Consider the following 26,442-nt stretch of genomic DNA (forward strand, 5'->3'; position numbering starts at 1 on the left):
CGATGATGGATGATGATGACTCCACTTATGAAGTAAAGTATCCACCACAGCATGAAAATATATGATATGACAAGAATTTCATTTTGCAAACAAACAAACAAACAGCTGATGATATTTGACGTATAAGCCTGTTTAAGCCCAAAGACAGTTTTGTTCAAATATTTAGAGTTTGGGCCACATGGCTCAGGGGACGGCAATCTGTGGCTTGAAAACAATTCTCTCTCTGATCACAGTCATAGAACAATGCCTCATCTGTATAAATAAATAGCTGAAAAAGAAAAGCTACCTTTTTTATGGCTTCATAATTGTTTAGAAGGGTCCCCCAGAAAGGATTTAACGAGAAGAGTTTTGGGATTTCTACAGATCTGATTCTCTCTTTTTAAAAGTTGTTTGTGTTGTCATTGTTTGTTTGTTTAGGCGACGTACTCGCCGTACCGCGACCGCATCCCGCTTCAGATCGTGCGGGCGGAAGTGGAGCTGTCTGCGGAGGAGAGGGCCTACCTCACCGCTGTGGAGAAAGGTACATATTCATCTCTGTTAGGGACACAATAGTTCCCCCTACGCCTTCGTTCTGCTGCTCCGCTCACCTCCCAAATGATGCTGAGTCGACACCGTGGGATATCTGAGCAGCAGCTGGTCAGCCGGACTGCAGCCAACAGTTCACAGGTGTCCTCACAACTGTCTCTTGATATTTCAAACTTTTAAGAATTTGAAAATCTTTTTTTGTGCTTCACTGCATAAAATGTATTCATACGCAGTAATTTATTCACATTTTAGCAACCTTGAAAGCATGTAGTGCTCATTAATGTGAAATAACTGAATCCATTACCTTCCAAAAGCATAGTTAACTGCTTATAAATACTTAATTAAGTGTGTATTCCTCGAAATAAAACAACAAAATGAATGAAACACTTTCTTACTAACAGATAATAATGTTAATAAACATCTCATGAGAACGTAAAGGGCATATTTAACTGTTAATTATTGCTTATTACAAGGACCTTAATACAAAGCGTTGCCAAGATGATCAGCGCAGGACTTAAACTTGAAGTATTTTAGTATGTTTTGCTATTGGAACACGTAACGCTGTAGAAGGTATTCAAGGTAGAAAGCAAGTCTGTGGGAAACTGAAGCACCACCTGTCTGCTCCCTCGCTCCCCTCCAGGTGACTATGCGGGGGTCAAACACGCCCTCCACGAGGCGGAGGTCTACTACAACATGGACGTGAACTGTCTGGACCCGCTGGGCCGCAGCGCGCTCCTCATCGCCATCGAGAACGAGAACCTGGAGATCATGGAGCTCCTGCTCAACCACGGCATCCACACCGGCGACGCCCTGCTGTACGCCATCAGGAAGGAGGTGGTGGGCGCCGTGGAGCTGCTGCTGTCGCACAGGAGGCCCAGCAGCGAGAAACAGGTGCGTGGACGAGTGTGTCGATCCGTCTCCTCCAGACGCACTCTGCATTTACTCGTCTGTAAATGTGCGTCTGTGTGGGATGTCTTTTCCGTTGGTGTGTGCGGCGCGTGATGAAGAGCAGCCGTTTCCGCTCCACATTCTGCTGAGTGGAGGGAAATTAAACAGCTGGTTTTATAGACACACTGTGAAATAGGATTCAGAGACAGAGTTGTGTGTGTGTGTGTGTGTGTGAGAGAGTGTGTGAGAGAGAGAGAGAGAGAGAGAGAGAGTAAAAGGAGCATTTTAAATTGAAGAGAGACACATTTCTTCTTCTGCATTCATTTCTGGACGGTCTGATGCTGCAAGGTTCCGCGTCGCTGTGGCAACCGGCCTTTGGCCGAACGCAGAGGATTGTGGGAAGTCTTTTTACTTTTTTTTTTTTGGTCGCCTCTCAGTTGGACGAAGACTGAAACAAATGTGTTTCTGTTGTTGATGTGCTTCTGTTTCTCATTTTACTTCCCTCCTCTCTTCTGGTTGTTTATCTTCATTTCAATATTTATTTTATCCTCTTTAATTATTTCGGAGCTGCACACAACCTGCTGTATCTAAAGACTTTAAATAACAAAAACATAGTAAAAATCTCTTCAGCTTCTGTTAAACACAGAACGTATTTACCATAAACACACAAAACATTTCAAAATGTAAGCAATAAAATATGAAAACAGAAGTAACACCTCTCACATTTATTCACATTTAATAATAAACAGTTATTAAACTGTTATAATGCTGTCATTATCATTCATAGATTATTATGCATGAGCTAAATTACATAATTAACATTTAGAAATTCTTATAGATGGATATTTAAATTTATAAATTTGCACCATCGCTAAACATGTAGCTTTAGCCTCAACCTTTAGCCACGCATGTTTAAAACCCGTTAAATATTCTCATTTTAAAGCTGAGAACATGAAATAAACACAGCAGGAAACCAGCTGATGAAGTCTGTCAGCAGAAGTTGTCATTTCAGACGCCAAGATCAACTACAGACGAGTAGCCTGGTGTGTCGGCCTCTTGCATGATGGAGCAGCTGCTGTTTAACAATGAACTACGGATGTTACGGGTTGAATGTGAGCGCGTTTGAAGATTGGAGAGATTGACAGCTGAGCAGCAGGAGATTATATTAATTGATACATAAATCAGGGGAAAGAAGTTTGCTCTGAACTCTAAAGTTACGAAGCAGAAGACAAAACAGTCAGGAACTAATAAACACGTTACAAGGTTGTCGTGTTACCGATGTTGGAAAAAAGCTTCTAAATGTCACGTGACCGTTGGTCTCAGGGTTAAAGTGTGTGTTTATTTCATGTAGAAGTCTATATTAAGAAGTGTGTGTGTGTGTGTGTGTGTGTGTGTGTTTGTGTGTGTGTGTGGTGTGTGTGTGTGTGTGTGTGTGTGTGTGTGTGTGTGTGTGTGTGTGTGTGTGTGTGTGTGTGTGTGTGTGTGTGTGTGTGTGTGTGTGTGTGTGTGTGTGTGTGTGTGTGTCTTTAATCCCGTGGCAGCTGCAGCGGCAGCAGAAGAGGAGGGAGGGATGAGAGGATGAGGGAGAAAGAAAAACAAAGATAGCAGGAGGTGAGATGAGGAGAAGGAAGCAGAGAAGGAGCGAAAGCCGAGGAGGAGATTAAAGGAGGACGAAGAGAAGCTCTGCTTGGTTCTCCCTCTGAGAGATGAAAGAGTCCACATGTGTTCCTCCTCCTCAAGTCTGCTCCTCTCACTCCTCCTTCTGGTGTGTGTGTGTGTGTGTGTGTGTGTGTGTGTGTGTGTGTGTGTGTGTGTGTGTGTGTGTGTGTGTGTGTGTGTGTGTGTGTGTGTGTGTGTGTGTGTGTGTGTGTGTGTGTGTGTGCGCGCGCGCGTCACAAGATTCAGACGCCTGGTGTTTCTGCGAGTTGCACACACATTTTCATCTTTATTCTCAATTTGGAAACACGCTGCTTTCAAGTCCCCGTGTTGAGTTTTCATACGCCGAATATATAAACGTGGATGTGCTTGAGCGCTTGTTGACATTAATAAACTTACTTCAGATGTTCAACCGAGCACAAGCTGAAGAGTGAAGGCACTTCTGAGAAGAGACGACCTAATGAATCCACGTCATGCTAGCTTGTCAGGTCGGGTTACGGAAGTTAAAAACTCTATTTTGGAGAAGGAAAAACGTTTTCTTCCGACGGGTCCTTTGCCCTCTCACTTCAAGATGTATGAATGAAAAGACTCCCCCCTTTGCAGACATGTGACTTTAACATAATGCCATGCAATTCTGTGAAAAAACAAGCAGTATAAATTAGTTATTTCAAAACAATTTTAAATATGTCTGCATATTGGGATCCCTAAACGGTGTTGGATTTGCATAAATTGGGTTTGACTGGAAGGCTCAGACTCGTGTGGATCCAATGAGCTCAATTGTATTCACATGTTAGTCCCCATAGACATGTCACTGTGGTGAGACCATTTTTTGAAACTTGACGTCACTATTTATTAATTTTTTGTGTCTACAAAAGGTCCAGCAACTCGTGTCGATTTCCCCTCCTAACATGCATTCGGTCTTTTCAAAATAAACTTCTGTCTCCACAGGAAACAACTTTGTTAGGTTTAGGCAACAAAACGACTTAGTTAGGTTTCAGGAAGACATTTGGAAAAACGTTTGGGTTAAAACAACTACAAAAGAAGAACTACTGAAGTACGGAAGCGACTATATATCACAGCCTCGTGAAACCTCACAACCACAGGCTACAGACCTTAAGCAATCAGAGGATGCAGGTTACAGGTACACCGACAATAAGGGCGCTTCTGAGCAGTTTACAGAACTGAAGAGCTCGCCATTCAATTGCGGAAAAAATAGCAATTTTCCCTCATATACTTCCCTCATGATGTTCTTTATACGCTCTTAAGTTTCACCATTTAAAAAGGGGCCTCATCAAATCACAATGTTTACGGATGTACGACGAGAACAACTTTACACACTGCTGAGTGTATTTCAATTCATCTCAAGTTAGCAGCTTTCAAATTATGTTCATCAGTTCTATTGACCTAAAAAGGAGCATTCAATAAATGTGAACATTGTGCTTGTGAATGCTCACTGGAGGAGGTTAAAGTGGATCATTATTATTATTATTACGATGGTTGTATTGTATTCAACAGCAGCCGTTCATGTTGCTTTTACAATCCTTTGTGAGTTGTGAGTTCATCCACCGATAACTTGCACAATGTCGACACTCGAGACAGAAAGCGTCTCGTCCTCCAAAAGCATTCGTCCAGGATTCATCTGGCAGTCTCGTCGTCATGGTTAGGTTGCCCGGCAACGGGCAGAGACTCCAGGATGTTGCTGCACAAATTGTCCTTTCAACACATTTGTTGTCCGGATCAAACAAACGAGAGACAACATGTTAATCAGAGGTGCTGTTGGTGGATTGTGTGGACAGAACCAGGTTTCCTGTTTCCTTCTGGATCCAAATATCTAGAATACAGCAACATGGCTTTCAGAATGTTCAGCTCTTCTGGGCTCAAACCAGCAAAACCGCCTTTTATTAATAAGTCTCTTATTCATATCTGACCGTACACCTCTAGACCACCTGGTAATGAAACACCCTTTCACTCAGTTCCTCTCAGACGACAGCAGGTGTTCAGAGTCGCTGAGGAATATAATGAGCTCTGGAGAGGATGTGGCTTTAAATAAATGTACCTCTGCAGCAGGAGACTTCTTTTGTCCAACGCATGACACATTTAATTTGTTTTAATCAGATTCAAGGGAGTTTAATTTGATTCTTCATTTGGCAAATTTGTCTTTTGTCCTTTTTGCATAACAGCCACATGTAGAGCTGAAATTATGGCTTTTTACACTGCACAATAGAAGTTATTGAACATTAGATATCAGTCTTTCATTGTGGTCCACTTGTCATATGATGCGTGTAATTTCATAAAAAAGACGTGTTTTTCTTTAGGTTCCCTCGCTGATGATGGACAGTCAGTTTTCAGAGTTCACCCCGGACATAACTCCCATCATGCTCGCTGCTCACACCAACAACTACGAGATCATCAAGCTCCTCGTCCAGCGGAAGGTGATTACTCTCAATGCGAATGCAAAGTGATGTAATGAAAGCAAGCCTTTCAAGAAGAGTGTTTACTTTAACATTGAATCAGGATGTGGAAGGTAGCTGTGATGATTCACCGTTAATTGTTGTTCTGTACAGGTCACCATTCCCAGACCACACCAGATACGATGTGACTGTGTCGAGTGCGTGTCCAGTTCAGAGGTAAGTTTGTTTTGCTGAAAATCAATATTGGAATTTACAGCAATTCCCAATCTGCACCTCCAGCACTGACATTTGTTCTCCGCATCTATTCTAAAACAATTAGATACGCATCACTTCCTCTGCCGTGAACGAAAAGCATCTCTTCTGTTGTTTCCACCTCTGCTCACTAATCAATCTTGTTTAACATACTTTGATTATGTCATCACACGAAAGAAATAATGAAGAGAAAACACAAAACATAAACATGTACCTCTGTTGTAACATGTTTATGTTTTGCAAACAAAAAAAGGCTCGAAATCTGCTGGTACTTTGGGCCGTTTGAGGTTAAACACTTGAGTATTTCGGTTGCACATGAATACAAAAGTCACAACTTTATTGTACAATTTTCTGAAGGAAACGTAAACATAAATCAGCACAAAAAATGTACAGTAACATAGAGAACAAATATTGTAACAAAGCAGGACTTTCATTTGCAATGAAGTATTTTAACATCAAAGTTGCTGTGAGGAACTTTTAGCTGATTATGAAACAGTCTCATTTAATTCGGGGAGAAAATTGTCTATTTCTTTATTGTTATTCTTCAAAGTATACAAAGGGCGATCATTGTACGATATGGCATGGCTTGGTTCTAAACCTTAAAAGTCTAAATCTTTCTCCTCTTGTTCGTCTCTCCGTGTCACCTTCTGCAGGTCGACAGTCTTCGGCATTCGAGGTCTCGCCTCAACATCTACAAGGCTCTGGCCTCGCCCTCCCTCATCGCGCTGTCCAGTGAAGATCCCATCCTCACTGCCTTCAGACTGGGCTGGGAACTCAAAGAGCTCAGCAAGGTATGGACGCTGACCAAGGACTTTCCTAAGAGGTCTTGCGGGAGTGGTGAAAAGGTTTAGTCTCAGGGACTCGTCAGTGATTTATTTGGACCGGTAAAGCCCTCGTGTATTTTTATTTCCACAATATACAGCTTGCTGTCAAAATAAAAGAGACGGCAACTTAAAGTGTCCGCATAAAGTGCCGGCCCATCAGGAGCCTTTAGGAGCAGCTACCGTCCTCTTTGGCGTTAATTCAAGAACTCTAATGGAGGGACGCCACTTCCTGAACTTGATGAGCTATAAAAAACATCCAATGTTGTTTGTTACTCATTTGTTTCTGCTATAAGTTCGAGCACTCTTAGCAGAGAAGGATTCATTCTTCTGGCTGAGAATACGTTTTGTCTTCGGTAACAATACCTTTGACTTTTGAGTTTTCTAAGAAGCACATGTTGCAGCAATGCTAGCTCTTGAGAGCTTGGGGCAGTATGATTGAGCGACAGAAGTCAGAGTTATCGGCCTCTATAGACGCATCATAAACGGTAACACGGTTTTCTGCCACTCCCTCCTCTCAGGTGGAGAACGAGTTCCGTGAGGAGTACGAGGAGCTGTCGCAGCAGTGCAAACGGTTCGCCAAAGACCTTCTGGACCAGGCCAGGAGTTCCAGAGAGCTGGAGACCATCCTGAACCACAGAGACAACGAACTGAGCGAGGAGCTGGACCCGAGGCAGTGCCACGACCTGGCCAAGCTCAAACTGGCCATCAAATACCACCAGAAAGAGGTAGGGACTCGACCCGGATAGAGTGACTAGAGAGGAGTACGTTGGGCTCTGAAAAGTCTCTTTAGATGCCTTTTCATTGGTGACTGAAGAGACCTTTTTCAAGTAACAAGCTTGTTTACGGGAAAACAGAGTTCTGTTTGTGCCTGAAAATATCGCTGAAAAACTGAGTAGGCTATGTGTGTATGTATATGTACGTTTATATTATATATATGCACCGCCACTGGTGTCAAAGTTGGTTATCAAATACCAGCAGAATCTGAACCGTTGCATTTAGTTATTGCCACACTTGCAGTCCGGCTCTTGGGATGGAATTGTTTAAATGTACAACAGAGTGAAATATTGAGAGAACTTTCCATATTGACGTTTCTCGCATTAAGCATGAATACTTTTAGACTTTAGTGATGCCCTGACTTTGCATGTAAATGGTAAATATCCATTATATGTTGATATATTCTAATTACAGTACATTCTATTGGCATACTTGTTGATGGCATATTGATGCGCTGACATGCTAGCATGTCATTGTTGTATCATATATCGTTCACGTGCTAATATACTAAATGTTGCATGCTGAGAACATTTATGATACTCGCATGTTTAGATCAGCAATATAATCTTCACCAATGAACACCACTTTTAGGATTTTTAAAGCGTGCATACAATCAGCAGATGTACAGCAGCCACGAGATGATGGGTGGATGGATTGAGGGAGGCAGGGAGGCATAAGAGCAGGAAGTGAGAGGTGACAAAGGTAAAGATCTGAAGAGGGCTCAACGCGCTGGTGACATTGAAGATCTCAGGTTAAAGATTTTAGGGAGTTTGCAACAAGTGGCATTTTGTTTCGGTAAATTAACCAAGAATTACAAAATACAATAGACACGCTGCGACACGCGAGCAAAAACCAGTGTTTGACCAGTGTTTGGTTTGTCCGTTCCGGGCTCCAGTAGAAACATTGCCGACTCTGTGAGGAGGACCCTCTCTGTATGTCGATTCTAAGGTAACGAAAACACAATGCTAACCCTACTTGTTCATTCAGAATGTTGCATGCACACACAGGTTAGCATGTTAGCATGCTAGTTGTATATTCATGCTAACTGTGTTCATGCTAAGCAGCCATGTGAGGGACTGTCAAAGTAAAACATTAATATGAGTCGGATCTTTGACGACTTGCGATACTTTATTTGCAAAAATAAAAGACTTTGTTTGGTGTGTAAACTTTCCAAACATCAGGACATATTTTGCATGACGTACGTGTGCAAAGGCTTCCGATAAAGGGTCGGCTTGGCGCTTCTACGAACACAGAGAACGGGATAAGTGAGTGACTTTTTCCCCCTTGAAGGCGCTTTGGCGCGGCAAAACATTCAGGGTGATGGAAGGATGGATTAAAGGGAGGATGTCGGGAAGCTGCTGTTCCAGGCCAAAGGATTTAGGAGGGAAGCTTCTTTCTCCAGGCAGGAGTGGTGACGTAGGAGAAGATTTAGGGGGAATTTCATGTCCCTGGTGTGGTGGACGGAGCAGAAGGAAGGAGGGAAAGAGAGATGGATGGAGCAGTAAAAAGCTTCCCTCCTGAGCGGTTAACATCGAGGTGAACGACATGAAGAGACTGATGAGAACTGCTCTCTTCACCTTCACTGGCAATGAAGAAATGGGCTTTTTAACTGTGACTGGCCGAACCAGAACCCACGGCACACTTTATTTAGATGACTGAACAATATTCATAACCAGAAATTCACTTCACTTGCTGCTCACAGCGCTCTGGTGGATCCCTCAGGCGCTGCTGATGGCCGGTCAGTGATGAGGGACAGAGCTGATCATATAAAACAAAATGAACTGCAGTAGGAGAAGACATTAGCATTCACATTTTGTCATTCTTTTTAAGGAAAAAGCTTTAAATACATGAATACATTTGCAGAAATGATTAACCAGAACATTTGTATTACTGCCCAGGAGCAGTACATTTACTCAAGTACTGCACATTAGAAGTGATATTAGAAGTCGTGCAACTTTCTACTTCTACTGCTCCACTATATTCTACTTTTTATTTCTGACAGCTTTAATTAACTTTACAATTTTGTTAATAATCCTTTCACCATTTTATCATTTAATGGTTCCAGATCTGCAGCTTTTCCCTTTTTAATCATGTTAAATAATTCAAATGTATTCACAATCATGTCAATGATATTAATATCGTAGTAACAAGGTGGAGGTTTGGGTAAATGCGCCACCATTTCTCACTGCTTTCACAAACCAAACAGTCAATGTTGTGTAAAGTAACGGTATGTTTTCCTCACCGTCGGGCCCCTCGGTGTACAACACTACTGAAGTATCCGCGATGCGACTCAGAGGACGGCATGTTTCCACCTGCACTGAAGTGTGCTGCCGTCTACTCCACCTAAATGAAAATCTTAGAATTGATTCGGCTCACGCACACATTTCCAGATCTTGGTTGCATTAAAAAAGAAAGTCTCTCAGTCTCAAGGTGTTCCGACTGCAGACGCCCCGACAATCTCCTTCGCCAGCGTCGCCTCACGAAAGCGCTCGTGCCAAATAAAAAGTCAGCGAGGCGACACTAACGGACGCGCAGAGGAAAAGTGAAAGATGAGAACGGAGGAGGACGCACAGACACAGACACACAGAGCTGTCAGCAGAAATCAGACGGACTCACAGCGTTAAAGAGAGAGAGACGGAGGAGAGGAAGAGAGACAGACGGCAACAAACCTGTGTTTTCCACGGAGGAGAAGAAGAGTGACATGTAGAAACAGAAGAAGAGTGACATGTAGAAACAGAAGAAGAAGAGTGACATGTAGAAACAGAAGAAGAAGAGTGACATGTAGAAACAGAAGAAGAGTGACATGTAGAAACAGAAGAAGAGTGACATGTAGACCCAGAAGAAGAAGAGTGACATGTAGAAACAGAAGAAGAAGAGTGACATGTAGAAACAGAAGAAGAAGAGTGACATGTAGAAACAGAAGAAGAAGAGTGACATGTAGAAACAGAAGAAGAGTGACATGTAGAAACAGAAGAAGAAGAGTGACATGTAGAAACAGAAGAAGAGTGACATGTAGACCCAGAAGAAGAAGAGTGACATGTAGAAACAGAAGAAGAAGAGTGACATGTAGAAACAGAAGAAGAGTGACATGTAGAAACAGAAGAAGAGTGACATGTAGACCCAGAAGAAGAAGAGTGGCATGTAGACCCAGAAGAAGAAGAGTGACATGTAGAAACGGAAGAAGAAGAGTGACATGTAGAAACAGAAGAAGAAGAGTGACATGTAGAAACAGAAGAAGAAGAGTGACATGTAGAAACAGAAGAAGAAGAGTGACATGTAGAAACAGAAGAAGAGGAGTGACATGTAGAAACAGAAGAAGAGTGACATGTAGAAACAGAAGAAGAAGAGTGACATGTAGAAACAGACTGGTGCTTTCACAATAGACTCTCTGCCTCGTCCTCCGTCAGTGTTTCATCTCCACACGTTTGAAAAGTGAGAAATGATTTTAAAATATTTCTTAAATCCCTGAAATAGTACCAGCGAGCCAAAACCATCAACATTTAGATATTTAAACAGTACAATTAAAAAAAAGCTGGTATTTGATTTTTGAGGCGTGGACTCGACTTCACAAAATCAAAACAGACTTTGGTGAAACCATCGACCTGTCCCCCCCCAAACCCAGATTAAAGATTGAAAAGTATGTTGATTATTTATTATGAATTCCCAGAAAGTCAACACTGAAGTCCCCAGACCTTTAAAGATCAAGTCACATTCTGTTCTTTGTAAGATGAGTAACAAGAACAAGAAGTGGTTAAATTGAGTATTGTTCCTTCTTATTAGTGGTGCATCATGATCGCTGCAGGAAAAGAGAAAGCTCTATGCCGTGAAATGACTCTTACTTTTATGTATTTGATAAACAGATACAAAGTTGTCACAAGTTGCTGACAGAATGTTTGTGTTGTTTTGTGCAGGAGGGATTTCTTTTATTTAAGTTGGCTTTTTGTGTTTTAGTTTGAAGATGTGTTTGTCAGCAAGATTTCAGATTGTTTTCATGCAACTTGGTGGAAAGTTGCAGCATCGGTCAACGAAGAAGCCGTTGAATGTCGGAGTGGATCGTGACCTCGGGGACGTAGACGCGCATTCAGTGCAACGACGTGAAGAGACGGAGAGACGGCAGCAGATTGTGACGAGCAAAACAGATGCCCCTCCACACGATGTGTGTGTGTTTCTATGCAGATGTGTGTGTTTCTATGCAGATGTGTGTGTTTCTATGCAGATGTGTGTGTTTCTATGCAGATGTGTGTTTATGAAAATGTCTCCAAAGACGCTTACGTAATCTTTCCACGCACTTCAACCTCTCTCTCCGTCTCTTTTACTGTCACATCCTTTACCCTCACCCTCTCTCTCTACTTAATATTACATCTCCCCCTCCTTTCCTCACCCGCTCATCTTCCCTTTCATCTTCCCTCCCTTTCATCTTCCCTCCCTCCTCATCCCCTCCCTCCTCATCCCCTCCCTCCTCATCCCCTCCCTCCTCTCAGTCATTTCCTTGCTGACTCGTTCAGCGAGTCTTTACCCTTTTCTTTCTCGTCTCTCTCTCTTTTAGTCTGTTTGTCGCCGTGGATAACTTCCTTTAAGCTCCCTGCTTTTATTCTCTTTGTGTGTGTGTGTGTGTGTGTGTGTGTGTGTGTGTGTATGTTATGATGGAGGTCGAGGTGACACACACACTAAGTGCTGCCACAGTGTTTTACCAACACCAGGCTTTTAGAGCAAATTATATAATGTGAGTGACGGGAAACTGAGACCTGCGTTTCCTTTGTTGTGTCTCGATTGTTCCTCCAGGAAATCACACACACACACACGCATACATACATACACACACACACACACACACACACACATACATACATACATACATACATACATACACACACACACACACACACACACACACACACACACACACACACACATTCATGCATCACTAAGCCACTGTGCAGTCAATTGTTCTCATTAGTTTCATGCTGCTGAGTTTTGTCAGATTAAGATATTTTACTTAAACTCATCGATATATTCCTCATCACGAAGAAACGTGTTATTCATGTTTCCAAGCGCAGCTTTAGATTGAAACGCTGTAAGAAACATGAAAATCCTGCAAGATATTGAATCAGACTTTTTCCCAGCTCCTCCCTTTTCCCGCTGTGCATTGCATTGTGGGAGAATAGTGTGCATCCCCAGCTCTTGAACTACCTCCTGCTGATGTGTGTGATCTACATCATGAGAGTCAGCGCGTCCTCGTCAGCACTGTCCGATGTGATCACATCTCCCATATATACTCCGTGTGTCACTCTGACCTTGTGTCTCGGCCTCCTGGGAAACCTTCGTCATCCTCTCGACTCGCCCTCCGTCCGGATTAGTTCTTCTGCTCCTCCTCCTTGTCCTTGTGTCCTTCGAACCTACTTCCTCTCCTCTTGTCTCCTCTCCTCTTGATTTCCTCTTGCTCCCTCTTCTCTTTATTGTTTCCTCTCCTCCTTTTGTTTCTCTTCACTTTTTCAGCTTCTTGTTTCCTCTTTGCCTTTCCTTTCTCCTCTCCTCTCCCTGTAGATGCGGTCGTGGTTATTGATCCGGCTTGCAACCTTAATTCTGAGAGAGAGAGAGAGAGAGAGAGAGAGAGAGATTAAAGGATGAGGAGTTACATAACGGCAAAGTAACTTTGAGTTACGACTCAGTGGGTAAAGAGCACACACACCACGGGTTACCCATCATGCCGATCATCATGCCGATTTATGGCACGCCCACGTCATTTTACCAAATCACTTAAGCTGGCTTCGTCCACGACGTCCGGAAATGTAGGAAAGCCCATCCAGATGTTACGAGTGAGTCAAACATCTGGGTGATTTGGTTTGCCTTGAACACACCAGAGAACAGAGCCGGTCGGTATTGTTTGAATTCTTCTTCTTTTGCTTCCAGGCAGCGATGCTCTTCCCTCCTCATTGCTGCATTTCAGTCTTTGCTAATGCAAACGATGTACGTGTTTCTTTGCATATGGAGCGGGGAAGTGAGATCTGATCACTCAAGATGCATGTGGCGATGCATGTTAATCACCGGTTGCAAAAATCCAAGATGGCGGCGGTGAAATCGCCGAACTCAAGGCTTCATAACATCAGTCCACAAACCAAAGGGTGACGTCATCACTTCTTCTATGCAGTCTGTGACATAAGCATGTGTCGGCTTGTTGTAGAGAGTGTGAGGACAACAACGAGTTGAGCTCAACAGAAGAGACGGATGACTGTGAGATGACATCGTGCTGGTAGTTGGCTGCAATGCATCTCGTTTTCTTTTCTTCTTGTGGTTTATTTTCTGGACTGTAGGCCTGATATAAATCTGGAGGGATGCCAGATGGTCCTCCTCCAGTGAAAGCCTTTTTGTGTGCCCAAAGAGTTATTGAGAGAAGCTGAGACACACAAACATGCTGCAGGGTCTGATGGTGTAACGATCAGCTGCAGTGAAACCAGCAAAGGTCAGAGGTGATGGAGAAGTAGTGAGGAGAGGATTGAAAGTAAAGCATGTGATGAAGAAGAAAGAGACGAGGAGAGGAAGAAGAGAGGGAGACACTGGGAAGAGATGGAGGCTGGAAGAGATGGATGGAGAGAGAAACCATAAATCAATTTTTCCTCAGCGTGTTTCTTGGCACCGTTAAGTGCTGCTTGTGTGTGAGAGTGTGCGTGATAATCCGTCCAACACTGCTGACAGAGAGGGAGAGCAGAGGAACACGAGAGGAGGGGGAGGGAGGGAGGGAGAGAGAGGGAGGGAGGGAGCGAGAGGGAGGGCGGGAGAGAGAGCGAGGGAGAGAGAGGGAGAGAGAGGAGGGGGAGGGAGGGAGAGAGAGGGAGGGAGGGAGAGATAGCAGAGGAACAAGAGAGGAGGGGAGGGAGCGAGAGGGAGAGAGAGAGAGTGAGAGAGAGCAGAGGGGAGGGAGAGAGAGAGGGAGTGAGAGGGAGAGAGAGAGCAGAGGAACAAGAGAGGAGGGGAGGGAGCGAGAGGGAGGGAGCGAGAGGGAGGGAGGGAGGGAGAGGGAGGGAGAGAGAGAGCAGAGGAACAAGAGAGGAGGGGGGGGGAGGGAGGGAGAGGGAGGGAGGGAGAGAGGGAGAGAGAGCAGAGGAACAAGAGAGGAGGGGGAGGGAGGGAGAGAGAGGGAGGGAGGGAGAGATAGCAGAGGAACAAGAGAGGAGGGGAGGGAGCGAGAGGGAGAGAGAGAGAGTGAGAGAGAGCAGAGGGGAGGGAGAGAGAGAGGGAGTGAGAGGGAGAGAGAGAGCAGAGGAACAAGAGAGGAGGGGAGGGAGCGAGAGGGAGGGAGCGAGAGGGAGGGAGGGAGGGAGAGGGAGGGAGAGAGAGAGCAGAGGAACAAGAGAGGAGGGGGGGGGAGGGAGGGAGAGGGAGGGAGGGAGAGAGGGAGAGAGAGCAGAGGAACAAGAGAGGAGGGGGAGGGAGGGAGAGAGAGGGAGGGAGGGAGAGATAGCAGAGGAACAAGAGAGGAGGGGAGGGAGCGAGAGGGAGAGAGAGAGAGTGAGAGAGAGCAGAGGGGAGGGAGAGAGAGAGGGAGTGAGAGGGAGAGAGAGAGCAGAGGAACAAGAGAGGAGGGGAGGGAGCGAGAGGGAGGGAGCGAGAGGGAGGGAGGGAGGGAGAGGGAGGGAGAGAGAGAGCAGAGGAACAAGAGAGGAGGGGAGGGAGCGAGAGGGAGGGAGCGGGAGGGAGGGAGAGAGAGGGAGAGAGAGCAGAGTAACAAGAGAGGAGGGGAGGGAGGGAGAGAGAGGGAGGGAGGGAGAGAGAGAGCGAGCAGAGGAACAAGAGGGGAGGAGGAGGGGGAGGGAGGGAGGGAGAGAGAGCAGAGGAACAAGAGAGGAGGGGGAGGGAGCGAGAGGGAGCGAGAGAGAGGGAGGGAGCGAGAGGGAGGGAGAGAGAGGGAGGGAGAGAGAGGGAGCAGAGGAACAAGAGAGGGGAGGGAGCGAGAGGGAAGGAGAGAGAGGGAGGGAGGGAGCTAGAGGGAGGGAGAGAGAGAGAGCAGAGGAACAAGAGAGGAGGGGAGGGAGCGAGAGGGAAGGAGAGAGAGGGAGGGAGGGAGCGAGAGGGAGGGAGAGAGAGAGAGCAGAGGAACAAGAGAGGAGGGGAGGGAGCGAGAGGGAAGGAGAGAGAGGGAGGGAGGGAGCGAGAGGGAGGGAGAGAGAGAGAGCAGAGGAACAAGAGAGGAGGGGAGGGAGCGAGAGGGAAGGAGAGAGAGGGAGGGAGGGAGCTAGAGGGAGGGACCGAGAGAGAGGGAGAGAGAGCAGAGTAACAAGAGAGGAGGGGAGGGAGGGAGGGAGAGGGAGAGAGAGAGCAGAGGAACAAGAGAGGAGGGGAGGGAGCGAGAGGGAAGGAGAGAGAGGGAGGGAGGGAGCGAGAGGGAGGGAGAGAGAGAGAGCAGAGGAACAAGAGAGGAGGGGAGGGAGCGAGAGGGAAGGAGAGAGAGGGAGGGAGGGAGCGAGAGGGAGGGAGAGAGAGAGAGCAGAGGAACAAGAGAGGAGGGGAGGGAGCGAGAGGGAAGGAGAGAGAGGGAGGGAGGGAGCTAGAGGGAGGGACCGAGAGAGAGGGAGAGAGAGCAGAGTAACAAGAGAGGAGGGGAGGGAGGGAGGGAGAGGGAGAGAGAGAGAGGAGGGGAGGGAGCGAGAGGGAGGGAGCGAGAGGGAGGGAGTGAGAGAGAGGCAGGGAGGGAGAGAGAGGGAGAGAGAGCAGAGTAACAAGAGGGGAGAGAGAGAGAGAGGGAGCGAGAGAGAGAGAGTAGAGTAACAAGAGGAGGGGAGAGAGAGAGAGAGGGAGCGAGAGGGAGGGAGAGAGATGTTGTGGAATATTTCTGTGAATTATCGGGAGAAGAGTGTTAAAGTGTTAACAAATCAATGTCAAATGAAACAGAGTCTGGATGAACGATCAAAGTTGTAATAGTCAATTTATTTGCTTGCAAGCAAAGAGAACACGTCCCACAGACACATCGCCGTCATCTGTGTAAGGTGCTCTGATGACACATTCAAATGCCTGGACCTTTATACCCAGCCAGCATGCTGTCACCTTGGTTCGCAAACAAGAATAAACAGAAGAAGGAAACCAGTCAAGGCAGATGTTTTTCTTTGAAGCACAGTGTCCTGTCTTTACGATACCCTGAAGGCGCTTTTATGGCCGGTTTACGAATCCCTTCGTTATCAGTTTGTCCCACAATATTTATGGAGACATCAGATGCTTCCTTTGATGTTCCCGTGAACCAGTCAAACAGTTAAGTCACAGTATTTGCAGAGACGGAAAAACCCTGTGAACCATCACACATCATATATGCCTGAAGAGGGTCATGCCCTTCCGCTAATGCTCATCAAGGAAATACTGTAATCAAGACATCTGTGTTGCCGTCCTTGAAGACAAATAAAACAGGAAAACAGATACCAAGATAACATAACAACAAGACCCCTGGATCCGAAATTTACGAGACTCATTTAGAAGACACAAGGTTTAGTGCCTGCTCTTCTAAAACTCACATTCCTTAACCCTAAAACAGTAGACTGACATATTTTCCCATCACATTCCACTCTTTGATTACATAGTAATCACACAATATGGTAAAAATATGTTATAAGGACATTTCAATAACAACAGAAGTATTACCCACAAGTATGATTTGAAAATACATCACTTGAGAGAACTGAAGAAAAACTGTTCTTGTGAGATAAAAGATCCCATGAATGTAGCAGGCAATATAATTCAATTAACACAAAGGTTAAAAATCAAAAACTGTCTTGAGTGCAACAGCCACCAGTTTGTATGGAGTTCACCCGAGCAACTGGTTTGTGTGAGCAGTTTTGCTTGTGTTGACACCGTGAGGTTTCCACAAAACTGTCAGAGACACTGTTATACCGCCACTCTCTTTGGTCCGCACAGACAGATTGAATTATACAGAAATAAAATGAAAACAAAACGAGCAATAATGTGAATTTAGTTATCATAAAAAGTTTTTCGTCCTTTGGAACCCTGACCGCTGTCCTTTTCTTGTGTTTGTTGGCATAAACACGTGTCGAGAGGGGCTCTTCCAGCCGTCTTTCTTGCGTGGCATCCACGTCGAGTTGTAGACATAACACAGAACACGCACGTGTCTGTCGGCTAACTGCCCGTCGTGATCCCGTCCGTGGATCACTGCATCTCATCCGTCGATGGCACCGTCGTCCGTCTCTCGTCCCTCGGTGGTGCCGGTTGGCTGACACTTGGTGTAGGCGCTCGCTCACCTGAAGCCTCTCCTGGGTCTGGAACCTTTTTGCAGTGTGACGCATGAACCCAGGTAGCCCTCTCAGCTACTTTGACAGCCGTCTGAGTGACGAGGAGGACCTGGAATGGACCCAGCCAACGTCTTGAGTTCCAATGCTTCCTTCTGAAATCTTTCACCACCACGAAATCACCAGGCTGCAGCTTATGGAGAGGTCCTTCAGCTGGTCTCTGGAGGGCAGCTGCTACCTGTTGTCTTATGTTAGATAGAGCAAACGACAATTGTGCACAATATGTTTACATTTTAAATGTTCGCATAAGGCGGTTTGAGGGAAATGGTGCTCTCGGTGCTTCCATGCCCACATGGGGAGGAAAACCAAAGCTTTTGTCCAAGGCAGACCTGTGTGTGTCAGCACAACATTTAGCTAACTTGGTCTTAAGTGTTTCATTTAATGCTTAACATTTAACATCCCCCCTTTTTACACATGGTCTAACCCATGAGTCAACTCAGCGTAGTGAGAGAAATAATGTTTAGGCAAACAAGGTTTACCGTCAGATTTTAGAAAACTGTCTGTGTTTCCATAATGCACCAAAATCAGATCTGCAGCCAGTGTGAATAGTCACAGTGTTACCCTCTGCGAGTGTGCAGGCTTCCATGAGTACGATAAGCTCTGCTGTAACCTAATTTAGCGGAATTATGGAAGAGACCACATAGCAATCTATCTAAGCTAAGCCATACATAATGTTATAACAATTAAATATCATAAGTGAGAAATATTTCCGTAGACACACCGAACCTAAAACAAAAACAACAAAAACAAAAATAATCGCCTTCACAGTCACAACATCAGCTTCAGCATTTCCTGTTGAAATGGGATCAAAAGCGTTAGTGGGAGTGTCAGTGAGGTCAGGTCTCTGTATGCAGACCTGTAGAACAGAAACTACATAGTTAATCAGCCTTCCATCTGCTGGAGGAGGAAAAAGAAGTGTTAGGATTAAGGGTAGTACATCGTTTCAAAGTAGTGTTAGGCAAATCTATTGTATTCATTTGCTCTAATCTGTAAAAAAACAGCATAAGGAAACATGTCGCAATATCACGTGCAACAGCATGCAGACAGAAGAGGTCCTGGTGCTGTGAGGTCTAACCTAGTAAAGTAACCAGGCCTTTGTCTTCCCCCATGTTCCTAAGTCTAAACTAATGTAACCGTCTCTCAGGTCAACGTATTGTATGAACAGTGTGTCAAGTTCAGATAGTCCAAGTGTCGGAGCTGATAGTAATGCGTCTTCTATGTCATTAAAAACAGCAGTCAAGTAATCAGTCTGGGTCAGTTTGTCTTGCGCATAAAGATATTACCATGAATCATGGAAGAGAGGAGTACCTCTCTTTCTGACTAGTTTGGGATCCACTTTCTATAATATGACGTCATTCCTAAGAAGCTCATCATTCGTTTCTTAGTTTATAGTTTAGGCACAGTTTGAATTGCCTGTAATATTTTGGGAGGGAGGGTTTTTGTCCTCTGCTGTGATCACATGTCCCAGATATGAAACTTTATCGAGAGCAAATTGCAATGTGGACGGTTAGGCTTGAGCCAAAACCTAAATAGGACAACTGTAAGTCTAAATTATTCTAATTTACATGCTTCTTCTTCGGCCTGCAAATCATGATATCATCAACATATTGTAAAAAGGCTGAACCATTTGGTAAGTGTAAATCAACCAGATTGTTTCACAAGGCTTTGTTAAACACACCAGGGCTTTTGGGTGACAAAAGTCTTTCCCCTCTGGGGATTAATGAAGTTGTCCTAATCTAATCCTATCTTTCTGAATAACCCTGAGGACACCTGGGTCCAGGTAGAGACTCTTCCTTTATGAGAAAGCAAAATAAAAATTGACTGTCCTTGTGCACAGGTACAGGAAAAATAAAACAAAATAAAATAAAATAAAATATGCATCGGCCAAGTCGACGACGAAATAAGTCAGGAGGGATGAGTGACATAATGGTGTGTGGGTTAGAAATTTGAGGTGCTCGCGGCTGCACCAAACCTGCTTACAAATGTTCGTCAAATCGTCACTCAATTGGTTCCCTCAGATCATGAATTTTCTTTACCGGTAAATTTTAGTGCGCACACTGGTGAATCATCACACTCTATTATTATACAGCCTTCAATAAAAACTCAAAAACAGGTGTAATACTTTCAATAGCCTCTCATTTGAGACAGCTCAGTCATGTTGACAGATGTGTGTGTGTGTTTTATCAAACATAAGTTGAATGACTCTTTTTACTGATAAAATTGATTTGTGTAAGTCACCTTTGTTTCTGTACATTACCAGGATCCTCAATATTGCTGAAGTCAGTGAATTGAGTCTGACTTGCTGCCAGTCAGACATGTCCTTCACACCAGTCCTGGGCTTGTAACATGTGGAAACATGTGGAAACATGTGGAATCCTCCCCCTTTACAAACTCAGATTGTGTGGGACACAGAGAAACAGACAGCAGCAGTACTTTTTCGTCCAACAAACTCTTATTATACCATTATATCATTTCCACTTCTCTAAATCATACTTCCTCTAACCTTTCATCTCGTTCACGTAACCCATGTGCTGTGCAGTGAAGTGAATCAGCCTGCATGTGACAGTCTAAACATTTTCTTTTTCTTTTTTTTTTCTTAACAGTTAACGTGACTTGCTGTGACTTTCTAAATCCTTCAATCTCATTCGAATACATATGTGGGTGTGAGTGGTGTTTGTCTAGTTCCTAATGTGTCTATTAAATGTACAAGTTTGTCATCTAAAGAATCTGAAGTTAACTCACCCTCTGTGTTGTATTTGTGTGCGCGTCGTTGGTCCAGCTCTGGTCTCACTCCGGTCCCTGCTGCACCCCCCTGATGGCTGATTGTCGAGCCCTCCCACCACTCCTTGTTCATGGAGCGTGAGCATCTGTTCCTCAATGTTCAAGCTGCCACATGTATGGCACACAAAGTCTTCAGTTGGTGTGTGTCAAAGTCTCAAAGTGTCTTTCAGCTTCCTCTCATGCCCTGATACATTATCAGCTGGGCATGCTTGCATCTGTGCTGACGAAACTTCTCTGTTGTCCGTTGTTGAACTGATCCTCATGTTCAGCATGCTGCATGTCACACAACTCTCTTGTGTGATGTTCTCCAGGCTTATGGATGGCAGAAAGCCTTCTCACAAAGTTCAGTCAGGGCTGTCACCGCATGTTTATACGGCCAGTTTTCACCATTGTCGTATGCACTCACTGCAGGTTTGAATGCCGCAGATATTTTCTGTCATTGACATGGGACCTGTAGATTTTGACGAGTCTCGTTCGTCTTCTTCATCCTCGACGTGTTGAGTGGTGGGTGTCGTTCAAGTTGTTTGTGGCTGGGGAGCATACAGCAGGAAGCGGAATCCCCAGATCAGGACCAAGGACTAAAAATCAACAAAACAAACAAAACAAAACAGCTGCCGAAAGTTCAGCAGCAAATGTTAGACAACGTTGTCTCATGTAGAGATACAATTCTTAGATCTCTGTGTTTCTGTGTGTGTGTGCCTCTGTGTGTGTGTGTGTGTGTGTGTGTGTGTGTGTGTGTGTGTGTGTGTGTGTGTGACCCCTCTTTCAGCTGCTGCAAGCGAGCATGGTGTCTGTGTGTGTGTGTGTGTGTCTCACCCCTGCATTCCTCTCTCTCTCTGCTCATATGCCTCTCTGTCTATTTTAAACAGTTACACCTATTTTTGTTTCCTCTTGGACATCAACTTATTTGTATCTGCTTCACCTCTTTCTCTGCTCCAAGCACGTTTTGAGTTAATCAAATTTTAATCATAGGCTAAAAACTGCCTCTTTCAGGGAATCCCAATTTTGTTCATTCTTCCAATTATTTGGCAGTGTGATTGTCCTTGTCCCACATTTATTTATTATCGGAGGTAAGACCTTGGCATCGGGCTGCTCAGACTCATTCTATGACTTTTATCATTCCCAAATGTTTCACTTTTATTTCTAAGTCTTTGACTCGGTCTTTCTTCGTACATTTAATCTGTTTCAATTTACCTTCGAAATCCCCTCTTTACATTTTGAGCTTCGCGGCGCTCAATCAGCCGTTTTCAGGAAAACCAAACTCCTTTAACCAGCACGTGAGGCATTCTAAACACCAGTTTCCATATTTCTGTTGCATCATATCAATTATTGGGCCCGAGGGCGCTGCGCTTTTACTATTTTTTCCACCCATCTTTCAGGCGTGGACACGTTAACGTTACCTTTACAGTACAGTCGTCACCATACAGCGTATGTTTATTCTCTCGAAGGAAAACTTTTTGCAAAAAACCTCGTTTGAAACTCACGTTATGTTGTGGAAAACCACGATTCTTATTTCAAACTTGTTTGAAATTCACGTTATGTTGTGGAAAACCACGATTCTTATTTCAAACCTTATTTGAAATTCACGTTATGTTGGAAAACCACGATTCTTATTTCAAATGTTATTTGAAATTCACGTTATGTTGGAAAACCACGATTCTTATTTCAAATGTTATTTGAAGTTCACGTTAGTTATTTATCACGATTCTTATTCTATCAGTATAGAATTCACGTAATTTTAACAACGGTCTTACAACAAACCAATTGTAGTCAAGCGATCTGTGTCTACTATCACCGTATAACACAATCCTGTCTTCTACGTAAAAGCGTGCAAATAGTGAGATGCCAGAAAATGAAAAAAAGGAGTTTAAATGAACCACATGTAAAACTAAACCACGAACGTCAAAAACAATTGTTACCCAAATAATAAAAAAATAAAAATGACTACTTGACCATTCATCTGTGTCTGTTAAATCATATGACCTTAGTATAATTTTACCATTACTTTTACAATTGGAATTTTAACTTTCTTACCCGTTTGTAGAAATTAATTCTTTTTCGTTGGATTCGCGTGCTGTCAATCAGAAACTCCCTCGGGTCTGCCGATTCTCTCTCTCTCGGCTAATGAGGTATGAGACAGGAAACTTCAGTTTGTGGATTCCTGGAGAGGCCTTCTCCTCCGGTCAGTCCCTCTGGAGCTCTGATAGACAGTCAGCGAATCCTGCCGACAACGCCAAATTGTTGTGGAATATTTCTGTGAATTATCGGGAGAAGAGTGTTAAAGTGTTAACAAATCAATGTCAAATGAAACAGAGTCTGGATGAACGATCAAAGTTGTAATAGTCAATTTATTTGCTTGCAAGCAAAGAGAACACGTCCCACAGACACATCGCCGTCATCTGTGTAAGGTGCTCTGATGACACATTCAAATGCCTGGACCTTTATACCCAGCCAGCATGCTGTCACCTTGGTTCGCAAACAAGAATAAACAGAAGAAGGAAACCAGTCAAGGCAGATGTTTTTCTTTGAAGCACAGTGTCCTGTCTTTACGATACCCTGAAGGCGCTTTTATGGCCGGTTTACGAATCCCTTCGTTATCAGTTTGTCCCACAATATTTATGGAGACATCAGATGCTTCCTTTGATGTTCCCGTGAACCAGTCAAACAGTTAAGTCACAGTATTTGCAGAGACGGAAAAACCCTGTGAACCATCACACATCATATATGCCTGAAGAGGGTCATGCCCTTCCGCTAATGCTCATCAAGGAAATACTGTAATCAAGACATCTGTGTTGCCGTCCTTGAAGACAAATAAAACAGGAAAACAGATACCAAGATAACATAACAACAAGACCCCTGGATCCGAAATTTACGAGACTCATTTAGAAGACACAAGGTTTAGTGCCTGCTCTTCTAAAACTCACATTCCTTAACCCTAAAACAGTAGACTGACATATTTTCCCATCACAGAGAGAGAACAGAGGAACAAGAGAGAGAGGGAGCGAGAGAGAGAGAGAGAGAGACCAGATTACACTGATCAAGTTATGACATCCTTTTGCCTCATAATCACTTTGACTGTGCAGGGCGGTGCGGCTCAGCGGATGCTAACGGCTAACGTTAACTAGCTCTCTTCCTGCAGATTGTAACACGTGTTGTTGTGCACAATGGACCCGGTACCGAAGTACTGGTACCGAAGTACTGGTTCTCATGACAGCGTCATCATTCACTTGAAACATTGAAGGACTTTTCAAGAAAGAAATCACTCATTTAGACAGAGATGGAAAAAGATTTCGCTTTCATCGGACGCACTAAATCATTTTGTTTTATTGCTAAAGAACAAGTCTGCATTTATCAAAGTGTTTCCGGTCACTCTGCTCTCACTCCTTCGCTCTCACTCCTTCGCTCTCACTCCTTCGCTCTCACTCCTTCGCTCTCACTCCTTCGCTCTCACTCCTTCGCTCTCACTCCTTCGCTCTCACTCCTTCGCGCTCACTCCTTCGCTCTCACTCCTTCGCACTCACTCATTCGCTCTCACTCCTTCGCTCTCACTCCTTCGCTCTCACTCCTTCGCTCTCACTCCTTCGCTCTCACTCCTTCGCTCTCACTCCTTCGCTCTCACTCCTTCGCTCTCACTCATTCGCTCTCACTCCTTCGCTCTCACTCCTTCGCTCTCACTCATTCGCTCTCACTCCTTCGCTCTCACTCCTTCGCTCTCACTCCTTCGCTCTCACTCCTTCGCTCTCACTCCTTCGCTCTCACTCATTCGCTCTCACTCCTTCGCTCTCACTCCTTCGCACTCACTCATTCGCTCTCACTCCTTCGCTCTCACTCCTTCGCACTCACTCATTCGCTCTCACTCCTTCGCTCTCTCTCCTTCGCTCTCACTCCTTCGCGAGACTAACTTCCATATTGTTCGGTCTTCATCTGCAGGAATAATAAAAGACTTGCACCACTTGCAAGAACTCAGTAGAGCGTGCAGATCTAATCGGCTTCAGCACAGCCGGAGCAGAACCGTCCGCACACAGATGCACCAGTTCCTGCTGACATCAGCAGATAGCGACCGCGCTGCACCGCAGGGTCCAACCGGATGTGAACAAAGCTGAAGCTGGGATCAGAGTGCAGAGCTGTAGAAACGATGGTTTCATTCACCACGAGATGAAGCGGAGAGCAGGTGATGAGACGTGTAGAGAGAGAGAGCAGGAGGTGAGGATGAAGGAGCGAGAGACAGACTGGTGGTTGTGAGCTGACATGGCAGGTGGAGGGAAGACTTGAACAAAGAAAAGAAAGCAGAGCGAGGTGGAGAGGTGGAACAGAGGGAACCGGCACAGAAATAGAGTAAAAGAAGGAGTGAGTCACCAACAGCGGGGCGGTGGAATACATCTCTGCTTTATTTCCCTCAACGTGTTTCGCTTTATCGTCATGTAAACCTGCGGAGAGAAAGATGGAGACACTCGGAGAGAAGGGTGGAGAGGAAGAGAGAGAAGGAAAATAAAGAAAGAAAAGGGGAGGGTTGACAGAGAATAGGAGAGAGAGAAGGAGAGAGGAAAGGTGTTGCAAGTGAACGAGTAGGAAGAGAGTTAGAGAAGGAGAGAGTGAAAACACAACAAGCTGTAGGAGGAGGAGGTTTGTGCGACATGTTGATGAACGACAGCAGTCAGAGAGATGCTGAGGGAGAAGAAAGTGATGTTAAAACAGTGGGAGCTGATGGAGTTATTCTGAGGTGCAGCAGACGGGGGAACGGGGGGAACAACTCCCAGAAAAGAGAGAGAGAGACCGAAAATAAATAACAGGATGAAAGAAAGTGTTGTGCTTTTACCAACATCAGGAGCTGCTTCCTTCCAAACAAGTACAAACACAGGTCCAGCTCAAGTTTCTGTCTTTATGCTAAGCTAAGTTAGCCTGGTACCATAGCTTCATATTGACCTTATCCTACAGACATGAGAGCTGCATCAATATCCTCGTCTCATTTCTCTGTTTTACACAGCGCTGTTTTGCTTAACTTCTACATCACAACGTTGATTATTTACGTTAGCTACGTTCTGATTTAACACAAACCATCATCTTTACAGTCGTTGTGTTGCTTAAACCTAAACAATGGTTTCCAGCATGAACCGTGGGGCATTGTGCTTTTCTTTCAGCGTGATTCATGCTCCGCTGGTTTGATACTGAGCTGTTCATGGCAGGTATTTCACACACTGCTTCAGCCACGATGTCTTTTTTAAATTCTAATTAAATGTCAGACGCTCAGAGCAGCAAATGGAAATCCTTTCATCTTCTTATTTGGATGAACGCAGAGATCGGGGCTGATGAATAGATGAATCCAAAGGTGTCCGAACAGCCTGAAGGGACATTTCGTCAGTGAAAAAGCAAAGTTCTTGTTTTGGGTGAGCTGACGTTACCGGTGATGTAACTCTTACGTGTCGTAGGGTCGACACTGACAGACAAGACAAGTTGCATCATTTCTTTAGTTTTCTCTCTTTTGTTTGCCTGTTCTTCCCTTCTGGCCCCGCCCTCTTTCTCCTCTGCTTCCTGTTCATCATCACGCCTCGAAACAAGAAAGAACATCTCGGTGACATCCATGATTCATTTCTCTCCTTCTTCTTCTTACTCTGCTTGTTGTTTTCGATGCGTCTCTTCTCCTCGTTTAGCAAAACTCCTTCACTCGTTTTCACCATTTAACCTCCGCTTAACCCGCGATACAACCCCGGAAACGTGTGTGTGTGTGTGTGTGTGTGTGTGTGTGTGTGTGTGTGTGTGTGTGTGTGTGTGTGTGTGTGTGTGTGTGTGTGTGTGTGTGTGTGTGTGTGTGTGTGTGTCATTTAAATGTCTTCTGTCTGCGGGCCTGTGATACCTGCAGTCCTGCTGAATTATACATGAACAGTATTCTCAATAATAAATGGGTTGTGTGTTTGTGTGCTGACAAGTGTCTTCGTGTGTGTGTGTGTGAGTGTGTGTGTGTGTGTGTGTGTAGTTCAATCATTCGCAACAGTAACTGAATGATATATTGACCATCATTCATGTTTTATTCAGTGCATTCAAATGAAT

The 26,442-nt window shown here is 44.6% G+C and overlaps 1 protein-coding gene across 1 annotated transcript in view; it reads left to right on the forward strand.

Moving 5' to 3' along the window:
* Nucleotides 1-26,442, forward strand: part of trpc5a (transient receptor potential cation channel, subfamily C, member 5a) — a gene marked incomplete at both ends in the record, with an annotated part of 43,708 nt that overhangs the window by 385 nt on the left and 16,881 nt on the right. The window contains 6 exons of the mRNA XM_079295709.1: nucleotides 418-520; nucleotides 1,166-1,416; nucleotides 5,385-5,501; nucleotides 5,634-5,696; nucleotides 6,386-6,523; nucleotides 7,075-7,281. Of these exons, the coding sequence (XP_079151835.1) occupies nucleotides 418-520; nucleotides 1,166-1,416; nucleotides 5,385-5,501; nucleotides 5,634-5,696; nucleotides 6,386-6,523; nucleotides 7,075-7,281 (879 nt within the window). The remainder of the gene's footprint in view (nucleotides 1-417; nucleotides 521-1,165; nucleotides 1,417-5,384; nucleotides 5,502-5,633; nucleotides 5,697-6,385; nucleotides 6,524-7,074; nucleotides 7,282-26,442) is intronic.

This window comes from Melanostigma gelatinosum, assembly GCF_949748355.1.
Source record: "Melanostigma gelatinosum genome assembly, chromosome: 23".
Taxonomy (NCBI): Eukaryota; Metazoa; Chordata; class Actinopteri; order Perciformes; family Zoarcidae; genus Melanostigma; species Melanostigma gelatinosum.